General features: G+C 42.3%; 1 protein-coding gene across 1 annotated transcript in view; it reads right to left on the reverse strand.

Annotated features, from left to right (window-relative positions):
• Positions 1–23,017, reverse strand: part of LOC129698145 (cytoplasmic dynein 2 heavy chain 1) — a 395,765-nt gene that overhangs the window by 169,215 nt on the left and 203,533 nt on the right. The window contains 3 exon segments of the mRNA XM_055637055.1: positions 11,532–11,621; positions 12,279–12,422; positions 14,075–14,209. Coding sequence (XP_055493030.1) covers positions 11,532–11,621; positions 12,279–12,422; positions 14,075–14,209 — 369 coding nt within the window.

Consider the following 23,017-nt stretch of genomic DNA (forward strand, 5'->3'; position numbering starts at 1 on the left):
GATCAACTAAATACCTGTTCCTACTGACGTCGTGAGCTTACAAAGGTTCCTCGGAATTGTTAACTACCTGGGTAAATTTATTCCCAACATCAGCAACATATCTGCCTCCCTACGAGAACTGACTAAAAAGGACGCGGCGTGGTCCTGATACCTACAGCACCAAACGGCTTTTGACACTCTCAAATCGCAGCTGGCTAGCGCACCTACCCTCGCCTACTTTGTTTTGGAATTACCAGTGACCCTCACCAGCGATGTGTTCCAGTACGGGCTGGGTGCAGCGTGCCTACAGACCACTAGCGATGGCAACTTCAAGCCCGTTCCGTACGCCTCCCGTACGCTGGCTGACACTGAACAACTTTACGCCCAGATCGAAAAGGAACTGCTCGCAGTGGTTTTTGCCTGCACTAAATTCAGAGGCTTTATTTTTGGAAAGTCTGTGACTATCGAGACTGACCACCAGCCGCTGGTCACCATTTTGAACAAACCCATCCACGCTGCCCCTGCACGATTGCGGTGAATGATGATGCAACTGCAGTGGTTTGATTTCAACATTGTCTACAAGAAAGGGAAAGACATGTACATAGCAGACACGCTATCTAGAGCTCCGCGTACAACCAATGAACAACAACTCTCCGAACAGAACCAATTCTCAGTAATGAAGCTTTCGTTTGTGTCAACTGACTGTTTGAGCAGCCTAGCAAAACACACGGCTGCTGATGAGACCTTACAATTACTGTCTGCTGTAATCCGGCGCGGCTGGCCGGATAAGCAACAAAACATCCTGCTCCAGATACGCCCATATTTCCTGGTTCGCGATGAACTAGTATTACAGGACAGAATTATTGTTAAGGGCCACAAGGCAGTGGTCCTCCCAGCAGCACTCCGGGACAAATACTTTGACGACATCCACAGGGGCCACCCTGGCGTTGAGGCACCAAAGTGCACAAAGCATGTTTTACTGGCCTGGAATGACCAAATACATACGAGAGAAAAGCGAAGTTTGCGCCGTATGCAAAAGCCTGACGCAACACCAGCAAAAGTAGTCTCTACTGCCATGCTTCTACTGCCAGTACCCTCTCTCCCATGGTTCACTTTAGCCACTGACATCTTCCGATGGCATGGGAAACACTATCTGGTAGACTCTTGGCATGGCATGGGAAACACACTTGTAGACCCTTACTCTGGCTGGTTCGAAATTGAACTACTTCAAACCAGCAGTAATTGAAAAGTTGCAGTGCCACCTCTCCGTGCACGGCTCCCCGGCACGTATCCAGTCCGACAATGGCAGACAATTCACCAGCCAAGCTTTTAAAAACTTTGCACAATGATGGGACTTTCAACATATTAACAGCAGCCCCGAATTCCTGCAGTCCAACGGACTCGCCGAACGCGCGGTCCGGAGTGCAAAACAACTCATGGAGCGGTCATACCTTGCCAAAACAGACGTGTACCTGGACTTGCTCAACCTAAGAAACATTGCACGGGATCCCATACTGGGTTCTCCAGCCCAACGACTGATGTCTCACCAAACCCGTGCTCCTCTGCCTGTGCCCCAACAGCTTTTGCAACCACAAATTTGTTCCCCGACTGCAGTTCAGAAGCAACTACAATCCAAACGTGACAAGTTCAGCAAGCCACTTAAATCTCTTGCTCATGGACACGTGGTCCATCTACAGACAAACAAGGGCTATGCACGCCTGGGACACATCTATGGCCCTGCCAAAGAGCAGCGCTCCTATCTGGTTGAAGCGGACGATGCCATCTACAGGAGCAACCGTCAACATATCCTTCCGGTGAAGGAACAGCATCCTGCGACTCCATATCCTGATGTATTGCATTTCGTATACCCTCCCACAGTCGGTCCCGCAGCCCCACTGCCACCTTTTGTTCCCACTGCAGTCTCCCTGCGACGATTGCCGACTAGCTCGCCTATCTCGTCACCCTCCCTGACTGTCGAGCTGCCGGTCGCTTCCCCATTTCCCTCCCCGGTTTCTTCTCCAATGAAAGGAGATGGGGCGGACATGTATCGCACACGGGCTGGAAGGGTTGGCAGGCAACCCGTTAGATATGGCAATTTTGTGTAATTCTGCAAATGTATTATTATGACATGAACATATGCTTAGTTGGTATAAAACTTCAGCTTTCTCACTTTCCCTCATGTCACATGCTATTCTTAAAGCCTTAATTTCTGCCAACTGAGCTAAGCAAGATTACAGGCTTCCAATTTAATTACCTGAAAGTCTAATTCATCCTTATGCACCATTTCAAACCCTATATACTTGCTATTATGATCCCTTTAACAATAAACATTCACAAACAAAACCTTTTTGTCTCCATCATTCAAAAGCTCTAACTGTAAAACATTCTTTAGGCTTGTTTGTCCTTCATCCTTCATTATCTTTCTTAATGACATCACAATTTCAACATATTTTCCAATCTAGTCTGAACTATATCCTGCCTTTCCCAAGGTCATCATCATCTGTCCTACTTTCTGAGGTTATCATCTGATTAAAACATGGGGCTAGTATTTAAAACCCTACCTCATCCTAGCCTTTCTTGACCTCCTCCTGTAGATCCCTCCCTCCCTTGGGGACCCCAGTCCTGTCTGGGCTTATATCCAGATTAATTTCACTCCTGATAGGATATTTTGATGAAATGCTCCCCCAAAGACATTTATTATTGGCATGTAATTCTCTGGCCCCTGCTCGGCTCTGTCAAAGGTCTCACTGTGTGTCAGTGCATCACTTATTTCAATCTTTTCATCCAGGTCCGTTGTTTCTTATCTTTGCTATATTTCTCGACCGCAGAGACCAACTGATCGCTGAATTGGGGGTGGGAAATAGATGACAATCCCACCACCTCCTCCAATCTAGGCTTGACTCTAGGAGGAATAACATCCACCACAGTGGTTCAGAATATAGTGTTCATTAACTGGTTGCCTCCTATTTGTTCATTTTCAAGTCTCCACCTTTTCAGCAGGTTTTCCAAATAGGCTGCTGGATTATTTGCCTCTCCTGGTGGATCTCCCTTTTATTCCTTGGGGTTCACCTTAAGTGGGTAACATTGTCTGAGGGCCTACCATACCCTCTGCCTGACTGTGTCAAACAGCATGCCATTGTTTATTACATTGTTCACAGCATTTTTATACCAGCCATCTTCAGTAGTTCTGTCAGTTTAGTGGTTCCTATCACTTTCACCAACAGTGCCTTCAAATCTTCCATAGTCAATAATCATCCCACGTTCTCCTCCTCCAAAGCCCTAATCCATTTCCTGCCCCATCAGGGATATAGGGCAAGGTATTTTTTTTTTTGCCTTCTCAGTTTATGGGACAGTGTCTGTCCTGCTCTTTTCTTTTTAAAGCAGTCTCATCAATGTATCCCTCTGCTTCCCACTTTAATCCTTTCTGGTATGCCTTCTTTCTTATTCTAAACTCAATTTCTTGCTTCTCAAATATTCTATCCTCCTTGCAAATTCATTCACCTTTCTTTTTTTTAAATCTTCAACTGACTCCTCCTGCTTTATTACTTCACACCTGTCGTTTCCTACTTCTGTTATCTCCTAACTGCCTCTCTCTCCTTTCTTTCTAAATTGCCTAAGTGTATCTAATTCCTTTCCTTTCCGTTTTTAAGCTAGAGGATACAAAGAGTTAATCGTTATCTTACAGCTGTTCGTAACCTTCCCCCATTGCTTACAACTTATTAAAGGAACATACACCTACCCTTACAATGTGGTCCACAATAAACAAAAGAATTATCACATATATGAACTTCCTCATTCATTCAAAACCGGTTTTTACACACAAATCACATTCGTTCCATTCTTACTTCAAAGGAACACATTTTGTCTTTGATCTCGCAGCAGAAAGAATGCTGAAAGAACAAGCAGCAGAAAGAATGCAACAAGCTTATCTTCACAAACAGTTAAGACACTCAGTCTTTACACCTCCTCCGTCCTTGCAGCCACAATATTACCTTAATATATTCTTATTGAATAAGGTAACCTTACACTATTCTTATTGCTATTCTACAATATTTTATCACTGTGTACACTTTCTGTTACTCACTTACGGTTAAATTCGTATTTTGCCCGTACAAACCCCTGGCCTCTCAGGGTGGTATTCACAAAATACTTGCCTCGTCCGTGCAAACCCCTGGCCTCTCAGGGTGGTATCCACGAGGTCTTAATACATGCCTCGCCCGTGCAAACCCCTGACTTCTCAGGGCGGTATCCACGAGGTCTTAATAAACTCTTAATACTATCACATTACTTTCTTATCACAAATATTATTACTCACCACACACAGCGCAGCCTTCTCGGACAACCCTCCGGGCCACCTTTTTAGAACAATTTAGTGCCAGATTCTTGGGTCGGAGAGACCTTCTAGCTACCTAGGCACTTCTGTGTCCCCAATGGCTTATCATGAACAACAGGTTATTAGTCCAAATGAAACTCATAATTTTTAGGTGGCCACCTTTGACCTGTTGTCCTTAAGAGCCACATAAGGGGCTGGGAAGGCTCTGGGTTACTTGTCTTTTAATTAATGGTTTCTTACCGACCCTGCTCGCTGCGCCAATTTTGTCGTGGTTTTTAAGACTCAAAGTTTGGATAAGATGACACCGACACCGATAATTCTTCAAGAAGACGAAAAGCCTTTATTTGCACACAAATCTGGCCTGGAACATTTAGAGGCACCACAGCCTGGTCGCTCTCCAATTGTTCCCCGATTCATAAAATCAAAAAGCTTTTTATTACAGCTTCAGCCTTATCTTCGGCTGTTACACAAAAAAGCTGGAGGAACTCAGCGGGTGCAGCAGCATCTATGGAGCGAAGCCTTATCTTCGGCTACTTGGCACATGCATGCTTCTGTAACTTTAATCTCTCACTGTCCTTGCCCTTTAACTTTAATCTCAGAGCCTACCATAATGTTCTAGCTAAAGCAAAATAAAACTAAGACGCAACTTGTTTTTGTGCCTTGATGTCTGATCACATAAAAATAATGTTTTAAACATATTGGTAAAAGTAAGAAGTAACTTGTTTCTTCTATATAATTTCTATAATATCCCTCCCAGATTGCTTAGCCACCGATGCTTCTTTTGTTTCTAGAAGGAAGGATGGAGATTGGCTATTTTATACTAGTATTTGTTAGTGGTGACTCAGCCTATTATGTGCTTCATATTATCAAGAGCCTGCTTATGCTAGTTAGAAATGAATAGCAGCTCGGAGATGTGATGACTGCAGATCCTTGCTGTATGTAGATTTAATAAATATGTGTTGTATCTTGACGTGTGTTTGACTCGACTCATTACAGGCACAAATGCCTCAGCGGCCAGACAGCAACAACAGTGTCTACTGTGTAGGAGAGTGAGCTACAATGGTTTAGTTTAGTTTAGTTTAGTTTAGTTTAGTTTAGTTTATTGTCACGTGTACCGAGGTACAGTGAAACAAGTTTTTGCTTTTGATTTGGAAGAAGAAGCACTGCAAGCTTGTGTCCTAGAGTCACACGCCAGCTGTGTTCCTCACTCTAAGCAGTGTGCAAAGTTTAAAAATCACAATCAAGTCAGAACAAAGGGCAGCAAATCTTTTTTTTTAAATAGCAGGCATTTCAGTATACAATGGCAATGCTATTCGTTGCCATATATAGAAAGGGGACAGCAAAATCTCTAGTCAAAGGGTACATAGTAAGACAAATCCCCATGTGCCAGGGTGCTAGAAAGACCAGCCAGATATGGCATGAAAAAACCCTGGCCCAATTTATCTCCTCCAAGAGTGAAAATTTCCCCTCAATAGGGCTGCGTCACAAGAACCTTAATATATGCAAAACTGCCATCCCATTCTGACACAGATTTAGAGCAAGGGAGAGAGCAAGACCAAGACAGAAAGTGCAGGAGAGAGAGTACACAGTGGCGGACTGGCCAGGGTGTCAACTTGCCCGATGGCAAGTGGGCCGCTGATGATGTGGGCCCCCTATATCAAGTGGGCCCCCTTTGTCTCCTGGCAATCAATATTTATAAACCCAGTCCGCCACTGAGAGTACACACAAGAGAAACATATAAACAGATGATTGCAGATTGTTCTCCATCTATACACACATACTCTCCTGCACAGCTCTGTATCCACACCCTGCCTTCAACAATTCTATCCTCTCCACACCACACATCCAAATATAAACTAATGAAAAGGTAATTTAGAGATCAACATTTCCTCCATTAAAGCTAAAGCAGCCAAGAAGAGGGAAGTTACATTGAAGGAAGGGTAGGCCTCCTGCTGGGCAGAGGGACCTCTGAGGGATGAACCACCTCACATACGAAGGCTTAATAGAATCTGCCTGTGTTGCTCCTTAATACAGTTTCATTGTGATTACTACTTTTAGAATTGATCTACAGTGTGCATCTTCATCACCACATGTGGACACACGTTAAGAAAGGAGATAAGGAGGAATTTCTTCAGTCAGGTTGGTGAATCTGTGGAATTCATTGCCACAGACTGTAGTGGAGCCATGTTGTTGAGTATTTTTAAAGGTGAGAGTGACGGATTCCTGATTAATAAAGTTGTCAAAGGTTATGGGCCGAAAGCAGGAGAAAGGGGTTGAGAGGGAAAGATAGATCAGCCATGATTGAATGGCGGAGTAGACTCAATGGACCAAATGGCTCTGCTCCTTCTGATTCTGATCCTATGACAAATGAACGTATGTGCTGCTGCATCACCATAAATCTGATCTGGGTCGTGCTTAGATGTGCAACTGAAGGCCCACTTTTTCTTGCTCACCAGGATAGCTTGATATGGAGCAGTTAGGGATGGAGCAGCAGGTCGGAAGAGTGAGGAGAGACGGGTTGGAGAAGGGAGTGAATAAGTGAATTGTCAGTAAAGCAAGAACATAGATTGTTGTCAGACTGTTCTGCAACCACCATTTTTCAGAGCTCTGCTCCAATTTGCATTTTTGAAATATTCTTGGCACAAAAATAACCATTCTTGGGTGCAACTGATGCTGAGAAAATATCCAGTCAACTAATGCGAGTCACATCGAGAAATGCCTAGTTCAATATTTGGCTTTCTGCAATTTCACCCGTCAAAACTATTGGTAGCATGATTTATTTTGGGTAAAATTGATTTTGGATTCCATGGTGCTGATAAATAGAGCACTGTGCAAAGCTCCAGTTTCTAAAAAACGCAGTCATCAACTAGAATTCTCTTTTGAATATCTGGTTCACACAGTGTTTCCCATATTTAGCATTCATTTCATGATCATTTTCAAATAAAGCTTTGCAATCCTTTAGGAGTTGAGCTGAGTTAAAGAGCCTGTCCCACTTGGGAGACCTCCACCGCGACCTCTGGCGACCTTAAGCGACCAAAAAAAATTAAGGGAGCGGTGACCTACGACCTCCTATGACCTTCCACGACTATGTGTACAACCTCCTACGGCTATATTGAAAACCTCCCTCAACTATGAAGAAGACCTCTTTCGACCTCCATCAACTATGTTGAAGACTGGCTTCAACCATGTACATTTAACTCGAGGATGGTCTCTGGAAAATTGGTCCGTGAATGAGCACGACCCCCTTCCACCTCAGAAGACCACACCAAAAACCAACAACGACCAGTGACGAGTGTCGACAGCTCAAATGATCACCTGATGTCATGTCTGCATTTTTTTCTCACAAAAAAAATGTCTCCCAGGTTTTTTTTTTTTAATCATTTTGAACCATGCAAGCAAGGAAGGAACTAGTTTGGAGGATGTTTGCAGTAGCCCTTTTACTTCAGCAGCATTTTAAGAAAAGAATGGGTGAAGAGGAAGCACAAGAAGAGGTCTCAATGGGTGAATGGAGATGATGTGATGGACTCTCCCAGTACACCAGATGACTAGAAGAGAGTGGCGCTGGGCTTTGACAAAAGATGGAACTTTAAGCACACATGAATGTGGTGTGTCAGACAGGTGGTTTCAGTCAGAGGACTGCGAAGTAATTCCTGGTTCAGGCTTGCATTAGGCTAATTTCCACTCTGAGGAAGAACGCTGAGGATTTGTGGTGATTCTAATAGTCAAGAGTTGACCGGGAACTCGTATTCCCACATCAAGTGGATACGGTGTTTCAGCTCTAGTCATAAGGTTCTGATTATATGTTATCAGTGAATTGAATGAATAACTAGATACTGCATCCACCGCGGCACGAGAAGCCAAAAAATTTCCGTCCGTATGGTCAACAGAGGAACGGTGGTTCCAAGTGGAATCAGTGACATCTCACAGAGGATGAGTAGTCTGCCCAAGAACAAAAGGGGTATATTTCTGATATTTCACAAGATTGTAGGAACATGGAGCATGCCAAATCAGGTTAGGATTTGGCTTATCTGATCATGTGTTTGGTTACCCAGTTTGAGATGGATGATTGGCTTTCAGCAATTTAGCTGATTCAGAGAATCGATCTTGAAAATGCATACTTTGCCATATCTATACACAAGAGGCACAGATATATTTGGTGTTTGATAACAGTGGTGGAAGCTAATGCTGCCCTACTGAGATCAAAGGGCATTGTGTCATCAAGTTTTAGATGACATGCAAAATTTGCAGCTGATAAGACTTAGGGATTCATCAGTAGACGCCTCTTACAATATTAAGGATGACGCAACATGAAACTTAATTGTGCCAACTTTGCCTATTCATTCAGGCCATGGTAAGGCGGCTGAAGAAGCTCCTACTTACTCGAAGTCACGAGCGATGGCTGGTGCAGCCTTTTTCTCAGGCAGCTAGCTCTCCACAATTGTATGGGAAGTTTGTGAACAAGATATATGAGTTAATTTTAAACGGAAGTAACAGGTTTGTGTTGCTTTCAGTTTGGGCTTAGAGAAGCGATTATGTGATAGCACAATTGACACTGCTTGTGCTGTTTTGTCATTCTTTATAATTCCATAAGTGGGACAATAAATGATTGGCTATTCACCCGCTGTTCACTAACGTTATGTAAGGTGCTTTTTATATGACCGCTCTAAAAGCCTACAGTCATCGTAGTGTGCAATGTATATCAGTCAATTATTACTGTGGGACACACTTGCCATGTAAAACACACAATTCAACAGCATGGATAAGAGGGTACAGTCACAAGTAACTGCATATGCTGGTTTACCAAGGGAAGACAAAGTGTTGGAGTAACTCAGCTAGTCAGGCAGCATCTCTGGAGAACATAGATTTTTACCTTACAACATACAAATTACAAGTGACAAAGAGCAAAAGACATTAATGTCGCAATCTACAATTGCCCACAAGGAACATCAAATGTGGTGATGGAATGACTGGATTCAGTCACTCAATAATCTCTTACACACCATGAATGTCACCTTAAACAGTGTATGTGCTGCTCTCTCATTGGCTGCTCTTTGCCCCATCATGTACAGCAAAGGATTCACCAGTCCATTGGCCTACTGGTAGAATGATGATGAAAATAAGTAATAACTCAGTTCAACTCAATTCCCACCGTTTCCTCTCCTCAGTCCGCGTCCTACATGTTGCCTTGTTTTCAGTTGCTGAGTCTCAGTCGCTGAGTCTGCCCTACTTTGTCAATAACAAGGCCCTCACAAGTTCAGCCAAGTGCATCTCCTGTAAAGGCAACAATTCCAACGTAGTTAACATGCTGGAGTATGTACAGGACATTTTTTCCGACCAAACTGGGGAACAAGATATCCTAGCTTGACTATGGCGCATTGAGAAAGAGCTAATTAATAATCGTGTACGTCCTTTAGGGAAAGGTGACCATAGCATGATAGAATGGAATGTGAAGTTCATTTTAAATGAGAAGCCAAAATCAAAACCAGGGAAAATATAAGGAATTGGCTATTGCAATTTGGAAAGCTTTATTGTTAGGAATGTGAGTGAATGAGCAACGTCCAAGGTAGGAACTGTAAAAATTACACATTCTTTTGTGGTGCATAAACATGAAAGAAAAAGTAACCCAATGATGGCTAATCCCTAAGAATTTAAGTATAATGTTATATTGATAGACCATCACAACTCCAGTAATCCAGCTTTGATCATAACCTCCAACATAACTGCTTTAATCTAATATCATCAGGAATATATTTACTGATTAATAATCTAATTGCTAGATTTCAAATCTTGCTGCAAGTGAACCAGATGCCACAAACAGTCTATACATAAAATGTAGGTACCAAAATGTTCAAATAAATTACTTGGGTTTAATTGTTGAGCTGTATATCTAATGTACAAATATAATTTCTGTTGTTCTGTCGATAGACAAATCATTATCTCTGTGAATTGTTGGGGAGACCTCTTTTTCATTCTTACTTTTTTTAGATGCTGATTTCCATGCTTTTTTTCTATTTGTCAATGATAAAGATTAAATGGACAGCAGAATTCCTGGCCACTTCCATTCTAAAGAACTAGTCATGTTGAGAATAAAGTGAACACTGGCAGATTATAAACAACAGTTAAAGCCCCTGGTGAAGTAAATAATGGCATGCATTCTGTCCAAATCAAATAAACCTCATGCCCTGGCCAAACTCCACAACAAATTCTTTGTCATAAACAGAAAGAGAAAAAAAAGGAAAATGAAAAGTCTTTTAAAACTATTATCTTCATCAACATCTGTGGAGTTCAGTTGCATTAACAACTTTTTTTTCAGAAAGGTAAATTCCCCACAGATTCAACTAATAGAATACTTATTACCTTACTGGGTTAATCCTTACACAGACAAATCTCTCTAACACTGATAAACACCCAAATGCATAATGAAGAATAGATTCTGTGTCCCCATACATTTTGCATAAAAATATCAAACTAAATTGGTTAGTTACTTTTGGACAGAACTTTCTGCCCACTTTCTTTACACTGGGGAGGAATCCAGGTTCATGATCTATTAGGACATGAAAGATCCCAGCCTCCCAAACTTGGATTTAAATCAAGGATTCTTCTTTTAACTCATATATTCAGTTTGCATTCTAAAATTCATGAACTAAATGTGTTGAAGATTCATCATCAACCATACATTAACTGTGAACCAATTGGATGAATTAATCCATTCATAAATAGGAGATAGCTGTGCACACAAGTACCTGATTCAGCACGAAAATTATTAATATTTTTCAAATAAATGCATTTAAATAAATACAATGTTAAAAGAAAATTAGTAATCCCCGGTACAGTTGCCCATATTTAGAAGGAAACTTATTAATATTGTGCTTAGCTTGACCATCCATTTTCTGAAACTACAGGAGTCAAATGGAATAAACAGGCACAATCCAAAATCGTGGAGGACTAACTATTCATTGGAAGTTTCCATCAATTAGCAACATTGTCACCTATCCTAAGATAAGTCAAATTACCAAGGTAAAAAAATCCTAATGGGAAGAAGTCATTACAAATGTTTGCACTGAATACTTTTACTGTTCACCAATGAACAAATAACATAACACCTGTGCAACTAAAAAGACAAGGTTTCCACCTCACATATAAAGGATTGGGAAACAAACACTTTAAGATGAGACATTTTAAACCCCAAGATAGTACGCCGTCTAATCATTACACTAACCTTAAACAGCGATCGGCAAATATATTCATACGCTGATGTTTTTAGTGTAGCTATCAGTGTTGCGATTCGGACATCTGTGTTCTCAGATTCCTAATCGGTAAATAAATCGATTTTGTTTTAAAATATCATTTTAGAATGTAAACATGTAAAACTTTTCAAATATAAGACCTCTTGTGCCTGAGAGAGCAAGTCACAAGAGTTTTTGCTATATAAAATGGAGGATATTTCTGGATTACAGACTGGATATGTGAAATTCAGTTTTTATTAACTGGTATTCTTGAATATTCTGTGCTGAATAAGAATTCCCTGTTCTCGCTATAATAATTTTAATGCTTGACATTTATCTTTATATATATTTTTTTACTTTTATAATCTATAAAAGCTGCAAAATGGAAGATAAATTTTAGAAACAATTTCATAACAATTAGAAATAAATAACTTGTAAGGCAGGAGCACTGTCCCCATTTTCATTTGCACTGCACATTAATGTTATGGAGCAATTAACCTTACCCCTCTTTAAGTAAATACCATAGAATATATTAAGTGCGAACCAGATAATAAAACCATTAATTTATTGTACAAAGCCATTTCTGACAGTGGAAAAGTGCTTTTGATGTCTAACTACAAAATTGCCAAACTTAATCAATGGTAAGAATTATTTTTTCTTTGGAAATTCCTACTATTTGTACGTTAGAAAGTAGTGTGCTAATTTTTGCTATTGCCAGACTGAGCTATTTCGAACCATACCTTCTTGTTCTGCAATGATCGCTGGAAGAGCCTAAGGAAGGCTGCAAGACTGAAGCGATACATATTATTAATTTTGGACAGATCAGTTATGATAAAGAACATCTTGCTGGCTGTCTCTGCAAGTGGGAGAAATGCATCCCTCTCCTGCAGAAAAAGAGAAATTAGAATCAAGAATGATATTTTGCTGCCCTCCACAGACAGCAATGTATAACAGTAAACTACTGTACAACATGCTCTAAATGATTAAAGGAAAATAAAATACCAACAGTTTGTCTAGAAATGAGGCCAGGGTGGGAAAGGCATAAGAAATAGTGCAAGGTAAACGTACATTTAATTTGTGGGACATCACTGTAAAATGCAATGTGTGGACCAAGTGGAGAAAAATAAAATGGGTCATAGAAAAGGCGCACAGATTATGAGCCATGGCAGAATCTTGGTAGAAGGAATTACAGGAGGAAGAATTAGGGGAGGTGTGGGGGTGCTTCAATGGAGAGCCTACTGAATGTACCAAATAGGCTTTGTCTTCTTCCTTAGATTGTTCATGATCGTATTGTATCTGAGATCTTCTGGCAAACCTCCTCTCCTCAGATGTGGGAGATGAGGTTGTGAACTCGTACAAGAAATTCCTTTCTGCCAAGTTTTAGAACGTCAGCAGCTCCTGAGAGCTTGTTGTCTTTCGGCTGGCATTAAGCTTTTATGAGTTCAGGATGGCAGTCAGGATGGGCCAAACAGTTTGCTCAGGAATGAACACAAGGACACTCGTGTCAAGCAGAGAGTTATGGTTGAGGATTAATCTAATAGCAATGGCCAACAGGTCCAGGAACTAATTAACAGCAAACACAAGCTTTTGTGGTTGGATGCTCCAGCAAGGGGAAAGCAGCAACTCTATAGGCTCCTAAAGATAGTCAAAATGCTGATGGTCTAAAGGACAATCGGTGACTGGAAATAGTACAAGAGCTCCAGCAATTCGGTGTTAATCATGTCCATGCACTGACTCTTCAGTGTTGTCAAGGTCAACATCGCTAAAGGGCCTACCACCAAGACCCAAGAATGGTGAACAGAAAGTTAATCAGGCACTGCTGGAAAGAACAATCCAAAGAACTTCTCAAACCATGACTCACCCTAAAAACTGCTCTAAAAAGAAAAAATAATTGTCAACACTTTTGGAAATTCAAATCAATGATGATTAGCATCATCAGATTATATTCTTTACTTTTTAATTAACGTATGAACTCAGCATTGCAAAAGATTGCATTGAAAACATTTACCAGGATGTTGCCTGGTTTGGAGGGTTTGTTAAATGGAGAGGCTGGGTGGGCTAGGCTTGTTTATCCTGGAGTGAAGGAGACCGAGCAGGTGACTGGATGGAACTATATAAGATTAAGACAGGCCTCACATAAGTGTTAAGATTAATTGAAGAATGGATAGGGGTAGATAGTCAAAATCTTTTTCCCATGGTAGTATATCAAAAATGAGAGACCATAGATTGAAGGTGAGAGGAAGGTGTTTTAAAAGGGATCTGACGGGTACCATTTTTTCTCCCACACAGCGAGTGATTGATAACTGGATGCTCTGTCAGAGGGTATGTGGAGTCAGATACAATTACCATGTTTAAGAGATATTTTGACAGACTGTTATTTAGGCAAAGCATAGAAAGCTTTGGTCCTAATGTGGGCAAATGGGATTAGTGTAGATGAGCAAAAAGGTCAGCATGGACATAGTGGGCAGAAGGGCCCATTTATTGTGCTCTATGACTATGGTTCAATGATAAGCTGTAAAAGAAATCTTCACAATACCTGATCTAAAGAAACCTGTAATCGGAAAGACTCGTTGAGGGATTCTTGAATTAATGCGCTGCTGGCCTTGGTCTGATTTAGTGATTCAATAAGTTCCTTGTTTTCCAATATATTCCCTTGCGAAGTGGCCAGTGTCTATGATAAATTACATTGGCATATCTTTTAATTAATTTCTGCGGACTGCACATATCCATTTCATCAGCATTAAAAACTTGATTCAAATTTAAATAAGCAACAATCTAAAGATTATAACACCACAGAATTTTCAATTTCAATATTTTAAATCAAAAAGCCAAAGTATATAATTCCAGGTCTCTGTTAAAGAGATATAAAACCAGAAAATGGTGCAAATATCAAAAGATTAGGTGGTGCAATTACTGCCTGACCTTCTGAGTATTTGTAGCACTTCCTGTTTTTATTTCAAGCTTTTTGCTTTTCCGATACTAAAGTGGCTCATGCCATGTTTCGTAGTGCACAAGAAAGGCCTAAACTTATTAGATACTAAACACAAGGATGAGTCTCCCTTTTCACCCCTCTCTCATCAGGCAAAAGGTACAAAAGTGTGAATACACACACCTCCAGATTCAGGGACAGTTTCTTCCCAGCTGTCATCAGGCAACTGAACCATCCTATCAACAACTAGCGAGCAGTCCTGAGCTGCCATCTAGCTCATTGGTGACCCTTGGACTATCATTAATTGGACTTTACTGGTCTTTATCTTGCACTACACATTATTCCCATGTTTACTGTATTTATACATTGTGGACGGCTCAATCCTAATCATCTATAGCCTTTCAAATGACTGGATAGCGCACAACAAAACGCTTGTCACTATACCTCAGTACACGTGACAATAAACTAAACTAAATTAAACATCAATAAATAGGTTCTGGTGTTGAAACATTAATTTGATACTCATTGACAGGATTCTGAAGATAAATTGGACATTCACCTTATCAGGAATTCTTATCAAATGAGAATGACCCACTGAAAATTGACATTATCAACAGTCTTTGCTGCAATTCTCTGCTTGCAATCTAAATACTAATTACTTTCCCAGATTTAATCCAATACGGATCACGTAAATATAGTCAAGCACACATGAAGTCACTAACAACTAAATTTAGAAGCATTAAATTTCCACCAAGGGCACTATCATTTATAACAAACTGCAAATCAGATTCAGAATCAAAAAATATTTCACAAATACTGAGATTGCTTTTAATTTTGAGTGAAATTTTAATAAAAGATTATAAATGAGCACCAATTAACATAATTTGTAAAATAATCTTTGCAGTTGCCTCGAGGTGTCTGGCATAGTCGTACGCCTTTATACACTGTGAAATCCGTGAAAATTATTACTTTAATATTATTTTAAAACTAGACCAAGTGGGACCCGTTGGGGCCCGTTCCCCCAACGCAATAATCCACCACTCACCCGTTCCCCTAACTGCGCAGGAATAGCTGACGTTTTTAAAGTTCAAAATGGCAATAACTTGTAAAATATGAGATCAATGTGAACGCATCTCACTCTCCCTCTTCAGTCCCCTATTCCCCTCCTCCATTATCCTCCTTCCCCCCACCCTCCACCAACCCTCCTCTGCTTCCTCTCCTCACCCCTCCCTCCCCTCCTCCCTCTTCCCCTCCAATACCTCGCCATCCCTCTTCCTACCCCTATCCTCCTTCATTATCCCTCATCCCCCAGCACTATCTCTCCATCTTCTTCACCCTCTGTCTTAGAAACATAGAAACATAGAAAATAGGTGCAGGAGTAGGCCATTCGGCCCTTCAAGCCTGCACCGCCATTCAATATGATCATGGCTGATCATCCAACTCAGTATCCTGTACCTGCCTTCTCTCCATACCTGCCTTCTCTATCTCCCTGTCTCTCCCTCTGTCGCTCTCTCTCTCTCTCTCTGTCCCTTTCTCTGTCTCTCTCTCGATCCCCGCTGTCTTTCTCTCCATCTGTCTTTCTCTCCCTCTGTCTTTCTCTCTCTTTCTCTCCCTCTGTCTCTCTCTCCGTCTCTCTCTCTCTCTCTCTCTGTCTCTCTCTCTCTCTATCTCTCTCTCTCTATCTCAAAATCTGTCTCTCTGTCTCTGTCTCCCTCTCTGTCTCCCTCTCTCGGTCTCTCTCTCTGTATGTCTCTCTCTCTGTCTCCCTCTGTCTCTCGGCCTGGCACCCCCCATCCCCGGACGCAGGGCAGCGATGATGTCCCACCGGTTGCAACATGGAGGGGTGGAGACCCCTCGGCCTCTCCCTCCCCCAAAATAATGAAATCAATATCAATGGCAATAAAAATCGCATTGTTTTTAAAATTAACGATTTGGCAGCTCGACGCTGCACTCCCCCCATGTGGGAGCCGGACCAATCGGGCATCGGGGCGTCGAGCTGCGCTCCCCCCACGTGGGCCTTGTCTGTGTCTGTGTCCAGAGTGAGTTTATGTAATTGAGATCCCACTGTGACGCGCGGCGCTCACCCTGTCCCCCCCATCCCAGCCCCCCACATTGAAACCGGACGTTAATGTAAATGAGATGCCATTGTTACTTCATACGCTGCCAAGGGCAAGTGGGGGTTTTTTAAATGTTTTTAAGTTTTAAATGTCTTAACGTTTAAAATATAACACCAATGTGAACAAAATATGATACAAACCGCCACAGGACAATGGTGAGTAAGGTGGTACACACATTTTAGTGCTATCGTATACCATTTTGGTGTAGTTTGACAGCATCACCGAATCACAGAGCGCAAACGCACAGACAGACAAGCATAGAAACAAACAAGATGAAAGTTTTGGGAATATACTAGACCAAGTGGGACCCGTAGGGTCCCGTCCCCCAACGCATGGGGTAGGCGCAGCGTCACACGGGAGGACTGGTCCCCGAATGCGACGTCGGCGCTCACACCGGGGACAGGCGCCCCATGGAGCCAATCACCCCCATTACCCACTCCCCCAACGTAACCTGTTCCCCCAACGCAACCCGGGCCGAGCCCTGCGAGCGGGGCCGAGAAAGTGAAAAAAACAAGGCAGGCCGAGCTGACCGAGAATAACTTTATCAGCAGCTGGTCTGTAAGTGGGATTGAATTCCTTTACCACGGTGTTCAGAGTTGGCCATATTATTTTCAAAGCATATTTGGTCCAAGATGGGAAGTGTGTGGGAAGGAGGGAGTGAGGGGCAGTGAGTATGGAGCGCTGTGCTGTGGGTGGGAGGGAGGGAGGGGCGGTGTGGAGGGACCACCACACTGTGTGAGGGAGGGAGGGAGGAGCGGTGAGGAATATTTAAACGCCACAGCTGGTCTGTAAGTGAGATTGAATTCCTTTACCATGGTGTTGAGAGTTGGCCGTATTACTTTCAAAGCATATTGTACAACCTTAAAGCTCTGTCCCCCAGTACGAATTCATTCCAAGAGCTCTCCCGAGTTTGCCCTGATTCGAACTCGGAGATTTACGGTAATGGCCACTCATCGATGCTCGGGGCTCTCGTGGATATTTTTCAACATGTTGAAAAATCTTCACGAGTCTTCCCGTGCTTACCTACCATTACCGAGTCTTCCTGAGTACCTGCCGTTAGCGTAACGAGCCGCTAAGAGACGTCCCCGAGCTCCGACGTACCCGTGCTTACCACGAGTTTGATTTTTTTTAAACTCGGGAGAGCTCTTGGAATGAACTCGTACCATGGGACAGGGCTATAACATTTCACACAGTTCAATACCCCTGTCAAATTCTTCGAGATTGGTCCGCGATGGGAAGTGTGTGGGAGGGAGGGAAGGAGAGGCTTTTATATTAAACTATAATACCCAGCACAGTGAAATAATGCTTGATTCACAGGCTTAAAGTCAATATCCAGCCCTGCTGATGTTGGGTTGCAGAATGGAAGAGATATCTTTATGGCTTTGCAATTTTGGTCCTTCTCTTGTGAAGTTGGAGAATGGCCTTGAATAACTTTATCAACAGCTGGTGTGTAAATGGGATTGAATTCCTGTATCACAGTCTTGAGTTGGCCGTATTACTTTCAAAGCATATTGTACAACCTTACCGCCCACCCCCCTCTTGCAGAGCATTGTGACGTCACTGGAAGCGGTTGAAAGTCGTTTGGAAGTGGGCTGAAAGGCGTTTAAAAGCTGGTTTGGGGTATTTTTATAATAGTCTGTGAAAATTTAAGCACTAGTGCGTAGCGTTTTGACGAAGGTAGGAAAACGAGAGAGAGGATGGAAGGGAGAGGGAGAGGGAGAGGAGGGGAGAGGAGAGGGAGAGGGAGAGGGAGAGGGAGAGGGAGAGGGAGAGGGAGAGAGGGAGAGGGAGAGAGGGAGGGAGAGAGAGAGAGAGAGAGAGGGAGAGAGAGAGAGGGAGAGAGAGAGAGAGAGAGAGAGAGGGAGAGGGAGAGGGAGAGAGAGAGAGAGAGAGAGAGAGAGAGAGAGAGAGAGAGAGAGAGAGAGAGAGAGAGAGAGAGAGAGAGAGAGAGAGAGCGAGAGAGAGAGAGAGAGAGAGAGAGAGAGAGAGAGAGAGAGAGAGAGAGAGAGGAGAGAGAGAGAGAGAGAGAGAGAGAGAGAGGAGAGAGAGAGAGAGAGAGGAGAGAGAGAGAGAGAGAGAGAGAGAGAGAGAGAGAGGAGAGAGAGAGAGAGAGAGAGAGAGAGAGAGAGAGAGAGAGAGAGAGAGAGAGAGGAGAGAGAGAGAGAGAGAGAGAGAGAGAGAGAGAGAGAGAGAGAGAGAGAGAGTTCTGTGTTTTTTATTCCAGCATTGGATATATAATGGAGATGTCCTGAAAATACACGCAATGCATATTTGAAAGCGCAACATTTTTTGTGGTATATGCAAGGTCAGCATAGACTGCGGGTCACTCACATAGAAACAGACCATTCATATAGCTGTGAAGAATGCCTCTGCATGACTTAAAAGGGATTTTCCCAAGCAAGTGCCACAGTGACACTGGGAACCTGAATTGGATCCCTTTGAAGCCCAGTTCTCCGTCAAGTCATACTCCCATCCATCCCCACCACTAATAATACAATGGTAGTGCCCTACACAGCAGGCTCTTGAAGCCATCTTCTGAACATTTACTGAACTGTCACCCTTATCACACATCAAACATTTGCTTTATCCCAACATGAATCACCTTCTCCAACATCCACCCACAATCACCAGTCACCTCCCCTGATCAATGAAGTCCCACCAATCCCCATCCCAACTGATAATTTGCCTTCCCTTGACTCCCCTGACCACAACCCCTCAAGGTCACGAAGCAAAATTAAATTTGTTGTCCCTCTAGTCATAATCACAGCCCACGAACACAACTACCCCGGCTAACAATCTGCAATGCAGTCCAATTGACATATCCTACCTCAGCAAACAACCAATATCGAACCCTTCCCAACAAAACTGCATCCTCAAATGATAGACAGATACAGCCCACCCAAATACAGTGACCCAGCTAATGGCCAAATGCACACCCCTCAACACAACAACTCCAATGAATGACTTACAAATGCCTGGCATTTCTACCCCCACCAATGATAACCCACTTTAACTAGCACAATCACCCTCCAGCAATGGCTAACATCGTAGGTCCCTTGATTCAAGCTTAGCCATCCATGGCACAACTACATCCTCCACTGGTTGGTGATTGCGGCTCTCCAATTCAACTACTCTCACCTCAAAGACAATCACAGCCCCCTTTCTGTAGACCTGGTGAAACAGCTGAAGTTCCCACAGCACATTGCCACGCCCACCCTGAGGCCAGACATCCTCCTGGTCTCAGAGGCAACCAAAAACATCGTCTTGTTGGAACTGACAGTGCCGTGGGAGGACCGTCTGGAGGAGGCACACGAGAGGAAGATGACCAAGTATGAAGAGCAGGTCATAGATGTATGCCCATCGAGGTTGGCTGCAGAGGTTTTGCAGGGCAATCGCTCTACAAAGCCTTGAGTGCATTGGGCATCAATGGAATGGAGAGAAGAGCCATCAAGAACACCAACAGAGGCAGCGGAGGCCTCGAGATGGCTCTGGATCAGGAGAGGAGGTCCATGGGGAGGAGCGAATGCCACCTGAACACAGTTCGTGGTCAGATCAACCACAGCTGGGTCGCCTGGGTGAGGGTGTCTTTCAGACCCGAAACACCCAATGACCCCAGGTTACATCACTGATGATGTGTTCAGGAGCATCAATAGTTGTATTTTTTTTATCAATTAATGGCACCCACTCTGCACCCTTCCCATCCTGAACCCGGCTTCCCATCGTATTCCTAATCCTCTCTGAAATGTGTAAAAGAAAGACTTCATCTTCTGTCATTGATGAAACTAAATGAGAGAGAAAATAGTTCCAGTATAATTTTGATATAATTGACTTAATATTACACACTTTTGCTTTAGTGGAAGAGGTTTCACCAGGTATGATTGTATCACACTCATTCAGCAACTCTAGGATTAACCTCTTAGTCCACCTCTACATGAGGAAAAGCTCCAAGTCTGTGAACATTAATCAATTATGTTGGAGCGGAGGTCAAGGTAGGGATTTGGAGGATGGGGAAGAGAAAGAGGGTCGCCGGCGATTTCAGATCGATAGAACATTGTCGAATGTGAAGGTTTATTTTATATAAATGACTGAGGATTGTCTGGTAAAGAGGGAATAGAAATTCAAATGTGCTTTTCTAATGCCAGTTAAATATTTTAGTCGTCAGAAATAACAAAGGAGGAGAATTGAATACGTGGAGAAATGGGTTCAATTCATGGGGCACTGGTACTAGTGCTAGAATAAAGGAAAGTGTTCCATTAGGAGAGGCTTGTGCATGACACCTGTGCGTGTGCATGTGCGCGTGCGCGTGTATGTAGATGTAATCTGCTGACGGCTAATTTTAAAAGAAATTTAAGAGAACGGCAAAGCAACAGCAGAATAGCACCAAGATTAGTCAATTTAAGGCACAAATATAAATAACTGGTTAAAATCTAATTGCGGTTGCAAGTTTGGATAAGAAGTATTCAAAAATACTCAGAGATAAGGTTAACAAAATGGAAAAGGGAGACGTTGCAATCCTGATGGTAAAGAATGGGATAAATGCAATATAGAGGAAAGTCTGTAGATCAGAATAACTGTTTTGTCTCCCAGAAAGTCTATGCTCATCTCCTTTCCTCCCAACTAGAGCAAGTAAATGGTCACTCTTTCACTCACTTGCATCCCACCACCCTCAACAATGTACGAATCTTCAGACACAATCTTCCTCTGTACTGCTCCTTCAATATTCCAAAGTCTCTCTTGGCTTCCAGGTTCACTCTTCCATTTCCATCATTCATCACTCTGCTTCTCATCGAGGTTAAAGGCTAGAGTTGCATGGAAGATGCAACATCAGTCTTTTACCTCTTCTCTTTCCAACATCCAGGTGTAAACTTTTCAGATGAAGCAGTAACTCATGAACATTCCTTCCAACTTAATGCGCTGCTATTAATTTTCACAATGTGGTCTCCTTTGCACTGGATAAACCAATTGCAGATTGGGGGCTGTTTGGCCTTCCTCTGTCTGCAGGAGTGGCCTTCCTTTGTCTGCAAGAGTGACTCAGAGCTTTCAGTGGCATCTGACCTCTACCTTTGGCCCTTAAATGTTCTAAATTAAACTCAAGGAATGACGTATTTTCTTCCACCCAAATTTGATACAGTTCTCAGAGCTCCAACACTAAATTCAAAAACTTCAGATAAGCAGCCTTCTATTTTTGATTCACAGTCAACTCAGTTTTTTCTCTCCACAGATGCTGTCTCTCCTGTTGTGTACTTGTAGCATTCTCTTTTATTTCAGATTTCTACCGATTAGTCTGTTCTGCATTTCTTAGTTCCTATATTTATATTTCTCTCTGCCTTCTTTCACCAACTTCAGTTTGCATTTCATCCAGAAAAATGATCAGCAATTTACAAGTCTCCCTCAGCTGATGCATTGACATTTACATCATTCTGTCTCTTTTAATATCCAAACCACCATGCTCTTTGTTCTATCAGGTTCCAACACTCTCATTCTCAGCCTCCAACACTCCAGAGAAAATTATCCAAATTTGTCCAACCTCTCCTTACAACTAATACCATCAAAATCCAGTGACATCCTGGTATGCCTCTTCTGCACCCTCTCCAAAGCCTCCAGATCATTCCTGTAATAGGGAAACCAGAACTGCACAGTTTTCCAAAAGTTGCCTAACCAAAGTTTTATACATCTTTTATACAACAACAACTGCAGTTATTTTCACTTATCATTTATCTAAAAATGAGAATATTTTAATTTTGGTGTTTACAATCCATGTTTTGACAATTACTTTTATTGTTATTCCATTTTTTCAGGACATGTTTTGAAAAAAATGACACAAAGTAACTCAGCAGTGATAGATGCTTCAGGTCGGGACCCTTCATCAGACCTTCTTTCTTTTGAAAGGAATGGTTTTGCAGCCATAAACCTCTCTACCATGTAACCATAATTAATCCATGATAATGCAGACAATCGTGATTTTCTTTTCCCCCTCTAAAGAAAATACGTAACGATAATTTTTTTAAAACAAAACTGCACAAAGGAACAATCCTAACACAAATCTGTCCTGTGAACATTTCCCTTACTAACAAAACTCAAAACAATAGACAATAGGTGCAGGAGTAGGCCTTTCGGCCCTTCGAGCCAGCACCGCCATTCAATGTGATCATGATCACAAAAGGGATGAGATTGATTGTGTACAAATCATGGCCATCATGGGGTGGGAGATTGCAACCTTCACGTGGTCAGCCCTGTTTCAATGGATGCAATCAACCTGGCGTGCACAATCAAATAAGATCCAATAGAACAAGTTGTCCTACAACTTTAGGCTGTGCATGCCATACGCAAGAAGAAGAAGATGAAGCCATCATGTAAATCTTCACAAAAACTGTCTTACTGACTTCTGCAAACATCATAAATTTAATAATTTTGAAATGGTAAAATATTTAAG

Source organism: Leucoraja erinacea, chromosome 6 (assembly GCF_028641065.1).
Source record: "Leucoraja erinacea ecotype New England chromosome 6, Leri_hhj_1, whole genome shotgun sequence".
Lineage (NCBI taxonomy): Eukaryota > Metazoa > Chordata > Chondrichthyes > Rajiformes > Rajidae > Leucoraja > Leucoraja erinaceus.